General features: G+C 34.9%; 1 protein-coding gene across 1 annotated transcript; it reads left to right on the top strand.

Moving 5' to 3' along the window:
- The first annotated feature begins 56 nt into the window (after positions 1 to 56).
- Positions 57 to 15670, top strand: LOC144962840 (uncharacterized). The gene is made up of 11 exons (XM_078896164.1): positions 57 to 423; positions 5250 to 5324; positions 5513 to 5589; positions 6218 to 6377; positions 6788 to 6934; positions 7622 to 7765; positions 8568 to 8768; positions 9786 to 11366; positions 11628 to 11858; positions 12528 to 12650; positions 13456 to 15670. Exons 1-11 carry the CDS (start codon positions 327 to 329, stop codon positions 13956 to 13958), a joined length of 3339 nt encoding a protein of 1112 aa, XP_078752290.1. The 5' UTR covers positions 57 to 326; the 3' UTR covers positions 13959 to 15670.
- The last annotated feature ends 3515 nt before the right edge of the window (positions 15671 to 19185 follow it).

Below are 19185 nucleotides of genomic sequence, written 5' to 3'. Positions count from 1 at the left end.
ACCAATTTTAATTTTAGCTTGTTTTTAATCTGACATTTTAGCTCATTTGATTCCACAGAAAGCGAAAGTAGGAAGCGATTGAAAATGGGTGTGGCATAGTCTATGATTTTGATTTAGAGAGGCAAAACAATACCCTCATAATATTGGGTGTATGGAATTATGTGAAATTGCATCTGTGAACCTTTCAATTTTCATACTTGCGTAAAATTTCCACGAAAGTGATAAGGACGAGGAAAATGATGGTATAAAATCTCAACTCCTGGACCTGGGTCCTCGACTCATGTTTGACCCACAACACAAAACTTTTCAGCAGACACGACTCAACAATGGAACTGTATATCGGCACTGAATCTCTCCCTTATTTATTGATAGTTGTGTGTTTCTTGTCAGATTGTTTCGCCACAGATTTTTCTGGTGGGTCTGGTAAGTATTTGCAGCTAGAATGAGAGAAGACCCACACACACACACACACACACACACACACAAATAATAAATAAACAATTTTAATGACAAATGAATCAATTATCAATAGACTTCAAATTGAATCCTTTAAAAGAAATCGATTTAAACCCTCTAGTGTTCAGATTATTTTTGGGGGAGTAGATAATGAGTTCCCTATATGGCCATGTCAATCATGTAGACATCCTTTGATGATTAATATAAGCCTACTCTTTGATGGTAAACTTGTGTCAGCTGACAAAGATAAGGCAAACCTCCTCAATACATTTTTCTGTAGTGTATTCACAAACGAGAGAGTGGGGGATATTCCTGATTGTGAAAAATCTGAAGTTGACTCTTCTCTTAGTGACATTATATTCACTGGTAAAGATGTGTGGAATAAGCTTAAAAATTTAGGCTCCTCGAAATCCTCTGGCCCTGATGGGATACACCCATGTGTACTAAAAGAACTGGCAGAACAGCTAGCAGAACCCTTAGCAGAGTTGTTCAACAAGTCACTTAGGGAAGGGAAGCTGCCCAGCATCTGGAAAGATGCAAATATAACTCCACTTTTTAAAAAGGGTGAGAAGAGCAAAGCAAGTAACTATCGTCCAGTATCATTAACGTGTGTGATTTGCAAAATAATGGAATCCGTGATTAGGGACAAAGTAGTCAAATATTTAATGGAACAAAAGTTGCTGTCTGAGTATCAACACGGTTTTATATCAAAACGCTCATGTATCACTAATTTGTTAGCTGCTCTCGACTCTTGGACTAGGTATTTGGACAGTGGCATACCTGTTGATGCAGTGTACCTTGATTTCGCCAAAGCATTTGACAGTGTTCCACATCAACGCCTTATTAAGAAACTTGGATCATATGGCATCAGTTCATGTTTGCTAGCTTGGATCTCAGATTTCCTGATTGGGAGAAGACAGCGTGTTAGGGTGAACGGCAGTTTTTCGGACTGGGCACCAGTATCGAGTGGTGTTCCGCAGGGAAGCTGCCTTGGTCCAGTTTTGTTTGTAATATTTATTAACGATCTTCCAGACGTTGTGGACTCTCTGTGCCAAATGTATGCAGATGACACTAAGGTGTTCTCTAGAGTAGACAAGGAAGAGTTCATAACTCTGCTCCAAAGTGATCTTGACAGCTTGGTACAGTGAGCTTAGGTTTAATGCAGACAAGTGCCATGTCTTGCACTTGGGATATAGAAACCCGCACCATCAGTACATAATGAGAAAACATGACTCTAGCGAGACTGTCATACTTCAGCCTACTGAAGAGGAAAAAGATTTAGGTGTGTTAGTAGATCAGGAACTGAAGTTCTCTAAGCACATAGAAACCCAAATAAATAAAGCAAACAGAATTGTTGGCCTCATTAGGAGGTCGTTCACTCATCTTGATAGAGATAACATGAGACAATTGTTCACTGCACTTGTACGTCCCCACTTGGAATTTGGCAATGTAGCATGGGCACCACGACTACAGAAAAACAAAGACCTCATAGAAAGTGTTCTAAGACGCGCAACTCGGGTCATTCCGGGATTCAAAGATCTAGAATACACAGAAAGACTGAAAAAGATAAGAATACCTAGCATGCAGTATAGGAGAGACAGAGGAGACCTAATTGAAGCGTACAAATACACACATAATTTATACTATGTTAGCATGAGCCCTCTAAATCTTGATTCCACCAGCACCACCAGAGGACACAGATTCAAACTCTCCAAAGAAAGGTGTTCTCTAAACCTTAGGCAGAACTTTTTCTCAGTTAGGGTAGTCGACAAATGGAACCGCTTGCCTGCAACAGTTGTCGACGCCCCTTCATTGCAGGCATTCAAGTGCCGTCTTGATGCTCATTGTGAAACAGAAAAATACTGTTTGTAAAGTTAAATTCAGACACCTCCTTCCACTATGTGGCATGCCCAGTTTTGAGAGACTTGAATTATATACGTTCACGAATGCACAAGAGCAGATAAAAGGCTGTAAAAGCCTACATAAATCTGGACTTATATCATATCATATCATATCATGTCTGCAGTCGCATTTTTGTTTTCTACGGTCACTCATGGCTAAACTCCACCCAGAAACTATTTCATAGGTCCGTCCATCACCAAATTTCAAACTTTTGTTCTCGTGAGTACTTAAGTTTTTTGATCGAAGAATGATTGGCTATTGAGCATCTTGACCCTTCAAAGATTGGTCGTTCTGACAGCTCACATGTCAACAGCTGTCAACAATGCATTGAGTAATCGCTGAAGCAGTGGAAGACGCTCATTGGATACTTGCGTCACAATCACTACGTTGATGAATAAATTATCCAGGCACGGTTGATAGGTAAAAAAGCTAAATAATGTTCTAGTTACATTTGAAACAAAGTATATCACTGATCTCGTCTCATTGAGCTATAAAGAATGATATAAAAATCAAGAAAATCGGTCGATAAATAGAAAAGTTACTTTAAAAAAGCTAAAATAATCAAAAGCAATTTTTAAAATCAAAATTTATTCGTAAAACAGTTGGTTTTCAACCGATTTTTCTGAAATAAGGACCAATGTTCTTCTTTTTTTCAAGCTGATTTCAGCAATGTGACTTTCAAATTCCTCAGAATTATATGTTTTACTTTTAGTTATTAGCTTTATGGCCTACTCAAAAGGTGTTATATTCCTTGCATAAGAATAGCGTAATACATTGCGTCATTGTTTCGGCCAGCCAGTTAGACATCCTGTGATTGGTCGAAGACTTTGAGACGCTTGATTCACAATTCTACACAAATGACGGTGGCGGTAGATCAAAGAGGTGTAACATATTTATTTACCAACTATTTTCTTGGTGCTAAAATTACAGAATAATAATTTCGCATCAGAAAAAATAACTCTGAAGTTCTTATCTCTTTATTACACTAAAAGCAATACCAAGAATGACAATATCACCCCTCAAATAAAGGAGTTATAGATTATTCATAATATTTTTTAAAGTTTACAATAATTGTCATCAAAGTCATTTTTCATCACCAAAGTCGTAATTTTTTCCAGATTTTTACCAAATAAAGTGCAATGTCAATGATTTTCACCTGCAAATAAAATAGGATCCAAATCACAATTTCGACAACATATTTTATTTTCTGTCGGCAACTTTATAAAAATCAGCTGAAAACATCCTGCGCCAGTGACAGGCCTGTCATTTCCTTCACAACGATTGGATTTTACTTACTGAGGCCAGTCTCTACTACCCCGCCCATGAATATTAGGCCGTTGTCGGTTTTTGTCAGGTTGAATATTAAAGAGTTAATACATTTCATGACACTTTCTTCACTTTTGAATGATTTGTTAACGAAAAAAAGTTCTTTTCACAAAAATATTTTTAAAGAGTTGTGAGCTGAGAAATAGAGATAATTGATTAGATTGTGGCTATTCGGACTCGAGTCTGAATAGTCTCCCATGGATATTCGGACTCAAACTCCAATGCACATGTGCAATCAACAAGTTATTCGGACTCGGGGTCTGAATTGTCCCCTGTGTCTGTATAGTCTGTTTAGTTGGGATTTTTTTTTTAACTTTCACTTTATTTTAATTATTGACAATTACATAAAATTGATGCAAATGAAAATAATAATAGTATAGCAATAGGTAGTCTAAAGCCACTTTATTTAACAAGAAACACAAAATCAATCGATCAATTCAGTTCAGTTTGAAATTAAAAAGAAAAGAGTTTAAAAACCCTTCAAAAGGAACAAAAGGGTTAGTCTTAGGAAACAGCTTTTCTATCAAATTTACTCAATGTCCAAATAAAATCAAGACAAAACAATGCATATTCTTGATATTATAGTGTTAAACAGGCAACAATCCTTCTACAGTCCGAAGAAGGGCTATCAGCTGAGGCAGTCTGATAAAGGCAAAACAGAATTTCTTCTGAACTCTTCTTCTGCTTCTCTCAGTTCCACCTTCTGCTCACTGCCCGTACTGTGTACTGTGATCCCCTCTGTGTTTGTGCTCGCACATTGGAGTTTGAGTCGGAATAGCCATGGGAGACTATTCAGACTCGGGTCTGAATTGCCACTTTAAAATGGTTTATATGACATGTTCTGATTCTTTCAGAGTCATCTCTCCTCTCCATAAATTAAAATCATGGATTGTCATAGCAATCGCTTTTAATAACTAAATTCAAACCTCCGTAAAAATTGAAAAGTTTTTCATAAGCATTTATATAACCAGCTTGATATTGATATTAGGAATAGTAAAGTTAAATCTTTAAACATTCATGAATTGGCCTTTTTAATGGTTTAAGAAATTAAAATAGAAATTGATTTATGTACAGTGCCAGCACTCCATTAGAATGTGATTTAGTTTAGGGTTTTTATTTTTATGTTGACAAATAGGCATTACACTTCCGCCCAAAAGACCCATGTTTGAACTTCATTTAGGCAGCTCGGGTTTTTATTCCTTGAGCAAGAAACTGAGGCCCTATTGGTCATTTTGCCACTCTGCTCTATGGGTTAAGTAAAACAAAAGTTGTCCTTCAGAGCCATTAGGCCCATGGAGCCAGAGTTTATCCCAGTTTCTCTAGCAGGAAATGGACAATAGCAACTATTTGCTACCCTTTGCATAGGACGCTTGTCTATCACAAAGTAATTTCCACCAGATCTAACAGACCCAACTACCCAATCACTCCTTTTTTAAAATCTTTCATGACAAATAATGATTTCATCCCATATATAAACTATTAGGCAGTGTATAGTGACTTATTTTTTTAATGATATCAAGTCAATGAGTTAAATTTTGGTAATTTTTTTATCTTTTTGACATTAGCATGTGACGCTGATCCCTGTAATGAAGGAGTCTGTACACCGTTGGGTTCAACTTTTCATTGCAACTGTATACCAGGTAAAAGCTCTTTGTTTTTGTGGTGTGTTACTGGAAGTAATTTTAATAACTGTTATGCAAATGTATAAAATCCATGCCCTATTTATAATTTGATTTGAAGACTTTTTTTATGATCTCAAATGTGCTTTTCCGTGGCCTCATAAAGAGAACAAAGAGCTAATTTATTCCTAATGTTTATTTTTTTTTAGGATTCAAAGGTCCAACTTGTTCTGAGATTGATTCAAGATGTCTACAAGAGTCTTGCAGTAATAACGGGATTTGTGAGGTATATTGCACTTTCAGGTTTTTAAAAAAAATCATAACTCACAGTATCAATTTGGTATTATGTTTGTCAGAATTAAACAGACGGAGAAATATGAATTTCTAATAAAATTGGTTGGAATTAACGAAATCTACCATTTTTTGCAGTTTGAGAAATGGTACTTTTTTTTTTCATTGATAGCATTGAATGTAACTTGAATGTTATAATTTAGACTTGAAATTCAATTGCATCATCAGGTTCTCTCTGACATAACATCAGATTGAGGCGATTCTTATTTCAACAAAACTATCTATATTATATTAAGATATTTTTTTTTTAAACGTACAAATTTAGATGGCTCAGGAAAATAAACTAATGTAAAAATAATACACTTGAATTAAGTCTACGACAAAAAAAATGTTAATGTTGTGCTGTATAAAACCCAAATTTTGATTTAGCAATGTTAAGACTGAAAAGTTATTGGTTATTGTTCTCCCTCTCCTCTTAGGCTATTTTATGACAACAAAGTTTTAGCATGATAAGTTCTCTACATGTGAGAGATGCTTATAGATTACATTTTCTCTTGTTTCTCATAATGATATGAGAAATATCTGTGGTAATCAAAACTAACCAGAGGTGGATTTTTTTAAAGGACAGAGAGAATGGCTTTTACTGTAGATGCAATGATGGATGGATTGGAGATCGATGTGGATTGTTGCAAGATCCATGTTTCAACACAGTGTGTCAAAATGGCAGTACCCGCAAAGCTACTCGTGACCAGTGTCAATGTATTTGCTCCCCTGGATTCATAGGTAAAGTTTGAGGATTAGATAGACATTGATATTGCAGAAATTGTCGCAGTTTTGCTTATTCATTTTTTTGTTAGAAAATGTGACCAATCGAATGATACTAAAATAATTTTGTTACTTAACAAATGTTTGTTACAGCATTACCTGATCTAATTTCTTGTGATATGTAAAATAATACTTTTTTGGAATATGTGTAAATTTTTTATGGGATTGTTTTTTCATTGAATTTCTTTTTTTTTTGGAACCAAATTTAATAGCAAAACTGAAACGTTATATGATAATTATTAAATCTAGCATTTTACTCTATTGATCTGGTTCTTTAGAAAAAAAATCAACAACAACAATAAATGAACACACAGAGTAAGGCTGAAATTGCAATGATTACATGACTTGCATTATTTTGATGTCTACAGGTTCTTTTTGTGAAATTGAGATTGACGAATGCTTACCACAGCCGTGTCTTCATGATGGGGTGTGCAAAGATAAATTGGGATATTTTGAATGTGAATGTCAAAAGGGAAGAACTGGAAAAAACTGTGAAAGAGTCCAACTTTGCAGCAGTGAGAATTGTTTTTTAATGGCAAATGATATTCTTTAAAAACCAACATATTATGTGATCAAGTTAAGTGAAAATCACTGGAATAATGTGTGTGTGTGTGTGTGAGGGCGGGGGGAGTTCTACCATTAGCTTATAAGAAAGATTTCATAGCTTTATTTTCAACAACATAGCATCCAACCTGTTTTTGTTTTGTTTTATATTATATTGAAATGTTTTTATGACCAATTTGAAATAATTGGTTTATGCTGTACTTCTCCTGCTACTTTCACTTTGCCAACGAACACACCAATATTCTCTGATTATTTGATAGCCAATGGAATTTGAAACTGCTATTAATTTTGTGGTCTCATCAATTGATTTATCGATTGTAATTAACCGCGATCAGATATGCGGCATAAATGTGCCTCAAGTCGCTCAATGACATCTCTGTTCATACAAATATTTGAAAAGGTCAGTTGTAAAGCAGACAGTCTGAAGTTATTTCATTATCACATGTGCAAGATATATTGTTTTATTTCAAATTTTATCGTAAACATTGAAATATCTGTCCATGGCCCAAATTTTAATTTAGATTGTCTCTTTTGCAAGATCTGAGTTTATATATATCTTAATCTAATAATAGTAAACTGTTTGGTGTCAGTCATTCCACTTGAAAATGTCCTTGCACATGACTTGTTTCTCTTGCCAGATGATCCCTGCAAGAATTTTGCCATTTGCATCCCGTCTGACCAAAACTCCAACACTCCTACATGTGTATGTCAACAAGGCTTCGAAGGTCAGCTTTGTGAGGTCAATACTGATGACTGTGTGGGAAAACCTTGTGGAGACAATGGTTTGTTTGGTCATAATCTCCGTTTGAGTTTTGAAGGGATACCTTTTTTCGTCCATCTCTCTCTCTCTCTCTCTCTCTCTCTCTCTCTCTCTCTCTCTCTCTCTCTCTCTCTCTCTCTCTCTCTCTCTCTCTCTCTCTCTCTCTCTCTCTCTCTCTGTGAGGTCAATACTGATGACTGTGTGGGAAAACCTTGTGGAGACAATGGTTTGTTTGGTCATAATCTCCGTTTGAGTTTTGAAGGGATACCTTTTTTCGTCCATCTCTCCCTCTTTCTCTCTCTCTCTCTCTCTCTCTCTCTCTCTCTCTCTCTCTCTCTCTCTCTCTCTCTTTCTCTCTCTCTCTCTCTCTCTCTCTCACTCTCTCTCTTTCTCTCACTCTCTCTCTCTCTCTTTATTTTGAGATTAGTTAGGTATCGTCGCTTATATGTAATCAAAGTTTCTCTGGACACATTTTCTACAACTATGTTTCTATTGCTCGATTCCTAACTTCATAATTTTTGTTTTCTCTATAACTTATGGAATGGATGATTTATTAAAATTGCATGGTGAGACATATATAATGTCTTCCATTAAATGTTCTCTCCGCTCTATTGCGATAAATGAGTGAAAGTCACAAAAGTTTAAGATGCAAATTTTACCCTAAGTAGGAATTTTCCCATATATGAAGGTTACAGTAAAAATATAATTATAGTTACATAAATGTTACAGTGAATTGATGGATTTGTTTCAGTTTTTTTTTGTTTTGTTTTTTTTTAATAAGATTTTATTTAAAATTATATTTTGCTCACATTTTCCATCAACAGGTGTTTGTGTTGACGGCATCAATGCATATAAATGTTCTTGCAATGAGTTTTATACTGGAGACAACTGTGAGAAAGTGATTGATATATGCAATCCAAACCCATGCTATAATGGAGCCTTCTGTTGCCGGCGTGGAAAAGAGTATTGCTCTAAAAACCTCCCTGTGGGTCACTATGAATGCTACTGCTCCAATGGATACACAGGTACTTGTGTAGAATGCTTCAAATGACAATGGACTACTTATTCATACTTATGGTGTTACATTGAACTTTTTCTTATTTCCCTGTCTACTCAGCAGTGATTTCCCATTAGAGTCTGGTGTTAGATATGAATGAAAGCATTCTGTGATGAACTAGCTTTCTATCAGAACGTATCAAGCAATTGGTACTGTTGGTATAATGCTTCAGATGCTAAGACAACTTTCACTCCTTGTCCGTTTAAACTTTGAAGGGCTTACCATCAGATGTGATCATGGACTTAAATAACAATTTTATACAAAGCACTGAATCTTTTATCCAAATATCAATTTTAAACTTTAAAAGGTGGAATTCGAGTTCACTTTAGCCTGGTCAAGAAATAATTCCCTTTTTTCATCCAAAAATAACCACATGCCTGACCAAGTAACAACTCTGCGACTAGTTGGAGTTGCGATGTTGTTACCGGTGTCTTGATGAAAATGGTTAAGTCTATAGAGAGTTATATTCAGATAAAATTGGAGAAAATTTTTGTTTTAAAAAATCCATACTCGCCATTAAAGGGCCGAGGAGAAGCTAACATAATAATCTTAAAACTAAAGCAATAATGAGCATTTCGAAAGGCCCAATCAACCATCATTATAATCATAATCATCAACTGAAGCTCTGATAATATTTCTGAAAATAACAATTTATGTAAGCTATCTGATGCATGGCATCTTCTTTTTCTTTTGAATTTGAATGGACTGACTTGATAGTGGTGGTTTGTTGTGCCCTTACTATTTCTATTGGTTTTAATATTAGTAGGTTAGTTTCTCCTCAACCCATTATTTGCGACTCCCAATTTCCCAATGTATTAAACACTTTAGCAAGATTTTTATTATCTTTTTTTTTTTTGTTTTATTGCAGGCCAACATTTTGAAAGAAAAATCCCAGCGATACTGGGTTTTTTCTAAACAATGATTTCCCAATTTATTAAACATTTTAGCAAGATTTTGATTATCTTTTTTTTTTGTTTTGTTGCAGGCCAACATTGTGAAAGAAAAATCCCAGCGTGCAACTCTCTACCTTGTCAAAATGGAGGGTTATGCACAGACAGAGGTGGCACATACACCTGTACATGTCCTCTTACCTTCACCGGTATGAATTGTGAAGTATCCAATCCATGTGGTAGTAGCCCGTGCCTCAATGGGGGAATTTGTAAATCTTTGGATAATAGAACTATCGTGTGTAATTGTACACAAGGATATTATGGAAAACACTGTGATATCAAAGGCTGCATTAACAATGGCAACTGTCTTAATGGTGGAACTTGTAAATTGAGAGATGATAGAACATATTGCGATTGTGTTAATGGCTATCATGGTTCTCAATGTGAAAATTCTCCCCTATGCCTCTCACAGCCTTGTGTTAACAATGGATCCTGTGTTGATTTGTCTCCTGATAAGTTTTCTTGTAACTGTCCTCAAGGATATTCTGGACAACTTTGTGAAAAAGAGCCATTGTGCAACCAAACGCCATGTCTTAATGAAGGATACTGTGTTGAGACTGAAAATAGTTATTCGTGTAAGTGCAAAGATGGTTACATAGGTAGAAATTGTGAGACAGCTTCTGCTTGTAATGAAAATGTGTGTCTTAATGGTGGCACTTGTTTTGTACTGGATAATGCCATTCAGTGTAAATGTCGCACTGGATATACTGGCCAGACTTGCGAAACGTTTCTACCATGCAGCAGTAATCCATGCCAACTTAACTCTGCCTGTTTGAATGTTAATGATTCATATGAATGTATTTGTCGGCCTGGAGTGACAGGATCAAATTGTGAAAATGTTCTTCCCTGTGTAAGTTCTCCATGTCTTAACGATGCAGAATGTGTCAACAATGGAGTTGATTCATTTTCCTGTATTTGCACCGCTGGATACTCAGGATCATCTTGTGAAACAAAATTGCCGTGCTCAGACTCTCCTTGTTTGAATCAGGGCACTTGTGAGAACAAGGAAGACAACTCATATGAATGTAAATGCTCTGATTCCTACAAAGGCAACAACTGTGAAATAAAAGACCACTGTTACAGTTCTTCTTGTCAGAATAACGGCACTTGCAGGAATGTTGGAGATTCTTTCACTTGCCAGTGTCCAGATGATTTCATCGGAGACTCTTGTCAATTTTCACAGTTCCCGTGTAAAGATTCTCCATGTCAACATAATGGAACCTGTCAGAAAGCAAATAACGGAGGCTACAGTTGTGTATGTCCTGCTAGAGCTGTGGGAAAAAGCTGTGAGATTTATGTCCCTTGCAGCAGCTCTCCATGCTTGAATGGAGGTATATGTATGAATAACAACACAGAATTCTTGTGTTTGTGTCCTGTCAACTACAAAGGTTTGCAGTGTGAGGTAAAATTCCCCTGTGCTGACTCTCCTTGTGTCAATGGTACCTGTGTCAATGTTGACAATAATGCAGGTTTCGAATGCTCTTGTGACCCTGGTTACTTCGGGACACTCTGCAATGAGAAGATCAAACAGTGTCAAAAAGAGACATGCACAAACGGAATCTGTGATTTGACATCTGATGGAACTCCATATTGCAACTGCACGGAGGGTTTTACAGGTAACTCATTTTTTTCATGTGTTTTGATTTTAATACCACACTGGATCTTAATACAAATTTCATACTTTTTACCTCTCAATCTGATATAATTTATAATTAAATTTTCTTGAGAAGATTGTACAAGAAATGTAACCATGAGCTTTTTCATGCAATTTTTTTCACATTGATTTTTAAAGAAAAGAAAAGTATGTTGGTTCTAGCATTTTATCTACTACCTAATGAAACTTCCAATTTTTTTACAATCTGCTCATCCTGTTCAAGGTATCACCTGTAACAAATCATCTGATGCCTGCCTCTCAAGTCCTTGTTTTAACAATGGTAGCTGTACTTCAATTGGGTCTTCCTATTCGTGTACGTGTCAAGAGGAATTCACAGGATTACAATGTGAAACAAGGCTACCTCCATGTTACTTCCAGCCTTGTTTGAACAATGGGACCTGTATAAACCAAGATGAGGGACAATATCTGTGTGTTTGTGGAGACAATTTTACTGGTACGTTGACATGATGTCGTTTCAATTTGTACACTTTAAAAAAGTAAGAATAACGATACTAATGTAACAAAAAATTGCTGCCAGGAACAAACTTTTTATTATATATATTGGCAGTATTTTAATGAAACATGAAATTCCTGATACAATAAAATACTCGTATACATGATTATATTAATTTCCTGATTTTTATTCTATTGCTATAACTGATCGTTGTTTATTTCACTATATTCTTGGCAATTTAGTCCAGCATCAGTCTCAACTGTATCACAAGCAAAGATTGTTTTGATATCTCAAACTAATGGATTTTTACAATCTCACGTGGAACAAAAATTTAATATACACATGACAATGCAGTAGGGTTTATGGTGAAATTTCTCCAAATTATTTAATCAAATAGAGAAAGAAACTTAACGACTTAAACCAAAGAATTCTCCAGTGCCATTAAGTTTAATGAAATCATTCTCTTGTGAAACTCTCCATAAAAATAAAATGGAGTAAAGTTGATTTCGTTTTATCTACTTATTGACTTTTGTTTGTCTCTCATATACTCACTTCTCTCCACTTTTTCCATTTCTATCGGAATTCTTCTTTTTAAATTCCAAACCATTAAAGACATTGACATCTAAATGTAGATATCAATGCTGATGTCCCTTTTTACAAACAATTTAGGAACAAGATGTGAAAACATTGTCTTGGCCTGTGATAGAGCACCTTGTCTGAATTCTGGAACCTGTGCAAATATACCTGGCAATTCAACAGCTTTCAAGTGTGCTTGTACACCAAGCTTTACTGGTAAAGGATTTTGTTTTATTTTTTTGGTTGTTTTTTTTTTTGGTTGTTTTTTTTTTTTTTTTCTAAGTTGAACTTGTGCTGTGTATTTCATTTAAGTCGCAAATAATGATTATGTTATCCCATATAATAATGATGATAATAATAATAATAATAATAATAATAATAATAATAATAATAATAATAATAATAATAATAATAATAATAATAATAATAATAATAATAATGATGATATAATAATAATAATATAATAATAATAATAATAATAATAATAATAATAATAATAATAATAATAATAATAATAATAATAATAATAATAATAATAATGATGAGGAGGAGGAGAAGGAGGATAAAGAGGAGTCAGGGGATGGAGAAAGAGGAGTGGGGGGGGGGGGGGGGAATAATAATGATTTATTTATTTATTCAATCATGAAAAAATGTTTACAGGCGTTCTATTAAAAATGTTGCATATTTACAATTATTTTATTGAATGTTACAGTTATATGATAATTGAGAAATCTCATAAATGATGAATAGATTAGCTGTATTCAATATATTTACCTTAAGTCTGTCAGCGCTAGGAGGCTCATAAGGCCGGTATTTAATATATATAATACACATTAAAATTACGCATAATTTTTTATTAAGAAAATGAAGAATGTTTTATGCTAAAAAGATAGATGTGAAACCTAAACTTCCATCTTTTTTAAAATTCAAATCACATGGAGTCAAAACTACTTCAAATCATTATAAAATACGAATTTGTCTGTAATAATACTCCAACTTGTGTTACTCATGTAATCTGCAGGTCAAGTATGTGAAACAAGGCTCGACCTTTGTGAATCCAAACCTTGCCAGAATGAAGGAATTTGTCAAAACAGCGTAAACAGTCCTCAGGGTTTTATTTGTGACTGCCCTCCTCCAACATCAGGCCCTGTATGTGAAACATTAGTAAAATCCTGTAGTCCTTCTCCATGCATAAATGGAGGCAACTGCTCCATCGATGAAGTGGGCGCATTTTGTAGTTGCCCTTCTGGTTTTAATGGCCTTTTCTGTCAAATACCTATCACCACCTCATGCAGTGACAGAGATTTAGTGTGTGAGAATGGAGGTACGTGTAAAAATGTGGATGGGGAGGTACCAAAATGTGACTGTGCAATTGGGTTTACAGGTGACACATGTGAGGAAGTTGTGCCACCCACAGTGTGCAAACCACAAATATGCAATGCTGGTGATTGTGTAATTGATTTTGCTGGAAATCCTGTTTGTGTTTGTCCACCAGGCACTTCCACTCCCTTCTGTTCTCTCTAAAGTCATAAAATGATATATTTACACCCCAACACAGTTTCCTCAAACACAGATTCCTTGGACTCTCAGATTTAAGAATTATCTTTTGATGAAATACCCAGTATTATTATTATTAAATTAATGATATTAATTAGAGAATGAAAATTGATCAATATTCTCAAACTACTACAACTGCATGGTAAAATACGATTTCGTTGAATTGATTGGCTTATCCGAAAGGAAACTGTGCTGGAGATTATGTGGTATTATTATCTTAATGTTAGGTACTAGCCTATGTTACATATCGTTAACATTTTTTTGTCTCTAATGCGTTTTTTTATAAGTATTTTTTAGGTGAATGAAAATGTGATTTTTACAAATAGCAGCCTTAAAATTCAAGGATTAATTATTCTTTTTTTTTCCAATTTGAATGCCTTGCTTTTTGTGAAACAAGATGTGATGACATTGGCATATGTATTTCTTGTCATGACAGAGTTTCTTTATTATTATTGGTTCACTATTCTGGCATGAATGGCATTGTGAGGTGATGGGTCAATTATACATTCAAGTCTATATCTCTTCCCTTTATCTCTCTCACCTGTAATATCTCTCTTCTAAAGTATCTCATACGTCTTCCCTTTATTTTATGGAAAATGTTTAGACTCGAAAGTTTAAAGTTTCATATCAATCAAACTGTTTTTGAACTTTTGTTACTTTTGTTTTTTAATTTCAAGGAACATTTAACATTCTTTTTTATTGTTTGTTTATTATTTATTTTTATTCATTTGATTAAAAAATATATTTTGGATGAGGAGAAAGGACTTGGAGGTGTGAGGTGGAGGACATCATTATTTGCAATGGTGATATTGAAATATAAAAACAATACAAGTGTGTTAAGTCAGATGTTTCCATTCCAATGCAGCCATTAATTATATAGTAATGTCATTATTTTAAAAAAGTTGTATTTCACCTTGTTAACACAACATATACGTGATCTGAACAGCTCTTTCATGTTTCTTTACCATTCCCTTTTGCTTTTGTGATAATATGTTAATTACCTTTCTCTCATCACGTGCATTGATTTTAGAACTTTTCTTTTCTATTTACTCTTATAACAATGTTATACCTGAATTTTTTAACCACCAAATCATGTGATTGTTCAGAGCCATAAGGCCATGGCGCTTTAATATATCCTGGTTTTAATTGCTAAAACGAACAGCAACAACTGTTTGTTAACCTTTAGATAGGGCACTTGTCTTTTCCAAAGTATTTTCTTTTAAATCTATCAGACTGCAGCTACCCTATCACTGCTGGTATGTCCACCTAAAAGTTATCCCAAATACGTTTGGGAGCGATACCGCTCTCTTGCTTTCGAGGTCAAAACCACTTCTGATCATATTTCTGATGATTTTTAAAATTTGTATATTGGATTATTGGTTTTAAATATTATAATACAATTTATATGTTACTTTTACTGATAAGAAAGTCGTGAGATAGACCTTCTCTTATGATTATTTATTCAATGTCTTTATAGTAAAGACATTCTGTTGTATTTCATTGCAATGTTTTTAAAAATTCGGTTGGAAATTAAATTTAAAAAATATACTCTAAATGCATTAACAATGGGAATTCAACGCTAGTCAAAACAAGCATTGAGGTAAGAATTCTGGGTGGGGATCCTGACCTCCCATAGTGGGCAGAGTGGTACATGCTGTGTCTTATATCCCCCCATACCCGTTTCCCAATTGTTTCCTGTCATTGTTTTGGAATGAGATTACTTAGTTTTGTTCTGATCCTTGCCGGAGGGAAACAGTCGAATGTATAGTTATAGTTTTGGGAGATGATATTTTTTTCCTTGTAAATCATCTCTCTGTTATGCATTGTATTATGTTTAGTTTACATATTATATTATATGATTGGTAAACGTTTGAGTGTATGCCTCTTAGTTGGGACCTGTGCTTGTGTCTGGATGAGACTTTTAGGTGATCTCAAACTAAGTACATTGGTGGTTTGCTCTTGGAATCTACATCTGATCCCTATTTGTTTCCAGTTCCCCTATGTCTTACTTTTTCTTGGGTGCTTTAATTGTAATTCTATAACTTTTTACTATCCCATTTTCTTCCTTTTTACTGGCGCTGATATAAACTAAATGTGTTGCAAGCGCCGTAAAACCCTTAAAAACAAAACAAACAAAAACGAGGTAAGAATTTTTTTCCCCATTAATCAGGTCCTTTTAGTTTTTAAATTCTGGTTTAATTGTAATGATTGTTATTGCTGCATTAAGTAAATTGTTAAATCTAATTGTGCTTCGTTGGAACGGAATAATATTATTTATTATCATTACTATAACTCATAACTTGCACAACTCTAATTATGTAAATGTTGCTGCTCGAAGCTCGAAGAAATAAATAACAATGTGAAATTGAATGTAAGCTTCAATTTGATATACGAAAATAGATAAAATGGACGTTTCAGGTTTCCCCGTTATCAACAAATCTGGATGAATGAAAACACTGCAGACGAATGGGATAATGTGGTAATGGCGTTGTTAAAAATGCCACTACCACATTATCTCTTTTGTCTGTAGTGTTTTCATTCATCCTGTTTTGTTGATAAAGGGGAAACCCGAAACGTCCATTTTATCTGTTTTCGTCTATTAAATTGAAGCTTACATTCAATTTCACATTGTTATTTACAATTCTAATTATGTCATTATCTACAATTTTATTCTAGTCCTGAAAAGGAAAAGGGGAAAATTATTACAATGAATATTTAAATGTCAATTTATATCCTTTACTCATTAGTGTTGGAAATATTTTATTTTCAGAATTCATTTTGGTTCTCTTTACAAACCGTCGAATCTCTTTAAAACCATTAAATGTTTCATTTAGACGCTTTTGAGAAATTTTCACCTTGAAACTGGCTAATGTGCAATATTTCCATTCCCAACTTACAGATATTTTTTTTATCAATATATATTACAATTTTGCCTCAGTAATATGAATCTATGAACGGATTAAACTTTGTAGGAACCATAAGAAAATTGTATTATCTTTTGTCTGTTTTGAGATGATTTACATTAGTTAATCCATTCATTGTTTGATATTTTTTAAATTCTCCACATTAATTAAGAGAAAAAAAAACTTGAACTTTTATAAGGTGCAATAACCACAAAGTTGCGCAATGCGCTTTACATTTTACATCTTTACGTTCAAGAACTTGAATATTTTACAACTGCTACATATCCATTATCTCTGAAATTTGGTTGTGTGTGTCGTGTTTTGTTTTTTTTTCTTTTCTTTTCTTGTTTTTTTTTTTTTTTTTCTTTTTGTTTTATGGGGGCGAGGGGGGTGTCTTTTTCGGGATTTTTTTGTTGGTTGTTTGTTTTTCAATGGTTTTATTTTATTCGGGTTGTTTGTTGTTTTTTGTTTTTCTTTTGTTTTTTTTGTTTTTTGTTATAATTACAAAATGTTTGCATTTATTTAGATAATGCCTTATTCCCATTTGCCAGCTATGTTGAAGAATTTATTATTTTATCCAAGAACATTTTCTAATTATTTACACAATAAAGAAATGTTTCTCATTTTATTTACTTCTTTTGTATTTTTTCCAATTACGTGGGTTGGGCAAGGAGGAAGAGGAGAGTTGACGATTGTACTGGTTGGACAATCCTACTCTCTTATCCAATAATTGTTCCCTTCCACACGGATGGGAGGAGGCTCCATTCTTATTGCATTTTTGTTTCCTCTAATTTTATGGGACCTTTACTTGTGACTTTCTCCTTATTGCTGGACGTTGTAAGGGCTACTTTTGAGCCACTCACTTCTATCCCCTTATATCTATTGTGCGTTTTATTTGGCCTTTGGTTCTGTCATGGAATGAGACTTGGCATTGATCTTACACCAGCTGGGGCCTTTCATCGAGGAGACTTTCTACATGTTGCTACTTGTTTGTGATGTAGATTTTTAATGAGCTTAAAGATGCCAAAATTCATTCATTTCTTTTATAGCTACAGTGCCAAGACTAGGATTGATCTTGGCACTTTTTGCGCGTAAAACAAGTGTTCTACTAAATGAGTTATTTGGAGCTCCAACAAGGTGAATATCAAACCAGCAGTGAACTGAATTTCAAACCAGGAGTCAACAGTTACATTTTTACTCAATTTCTTTCAAATCACCCCACCTCCCATATTCGATTGATTAGTTAATAAATAAAAGATGGCATTTGTATAGCACATTACCCCGATATCAACAGGCTCAAGGCGCTTGATTACATACAACGATACAAATGCCCGCTTTAAACACACACACACACACACACACAAATAGAAAACAGATCGATGGCGAGATGATGTATATAAGTAAAAAAGCCTATTTAGGTCTCAACTTGGACTGTCGACAGCCGGACCGTAACCCAAAACCTATATGTCAAGTCGTGTGTTAGGGCGGAGAACCCTAGATTGGTCCACATTCTCTGTGCCCTCTTTCCCCCGTTATCTTTGTCTTCTCCAATTTTTTCCTGTTCTTATTCATGGATGAGACCATTTGGTTTTGTCCAGACCCTGCCTCTGATCCATTGTTCAGAGCGTTGTTTTATTTTTTTACGAAACCCGACAAAGTTATGGGGAGTGAACCGGAGACTTAGGGAAGTGTACACCAGTGGGGAATGAACTTGGGACTATGGGAGGAGGATATCAGAGGGAAATTAACCTGGGGCTATGGGAAATGATGCCAGTGGGAACTGAAGCCGGACTGTAGGAGGTGGGCACCTATGGAGAATTAGCCTGGGACTACGAGAGGTAGATACCAGTGGAGAGTGAAACCGGGAATATGGGATTTGGACATCAGTGGGGAGTGAACCCAGAAGGGTACTTCATTTTCCCGAAACCTCAGTGAGGAGTGAACCAGGGACTATGGGTGGAGGATATCGGAGGGAAATGAATCTGGGACTATGGGAGATGAATACAATGGGAATTGAAGCCGAAACTATTGTAGGAGGGACCAGATGAGAATGAACCTGAGACTATAGGACATGAGAACCAATGGGGAATGAACCTGGGACTACGAGATGTAGATTATACCAGTGGAGAGTGAAACTGAGAATATGGGAATTGGAATGTGACGATTTTCTTGTACTTGGTAAGCAAAGGGTTAAATTGTGCTGAAATGAAATTACCTCGAATAATGTCTCAAGCGCCATAAACAAACAAATAAACCGCAGGATTCAAACACACGACCCTTTACTTGTGGTA

The sequence above is a fragment of the Berghia stephanieae genome, chromosome 1 (assembly GCF_034508935.2).
Source record: "Berghia stephanieae isolate SIO BIC M18660-M18661 chromosome 1, UCSD_Bste_1.3, whole genome shotgun sequence".
NCBI classification, from domain to species: Eukaryota; Metazoa; Mollusca; class Gastropoda; order Nudibranchia; family Aeolidiidae; genus Berghia; species Berghia stephanieae.
Note: the sequence above shows the minus strand (reverse complement) of the source record. Positions and strands in the feature narration are given on the sequence as shown.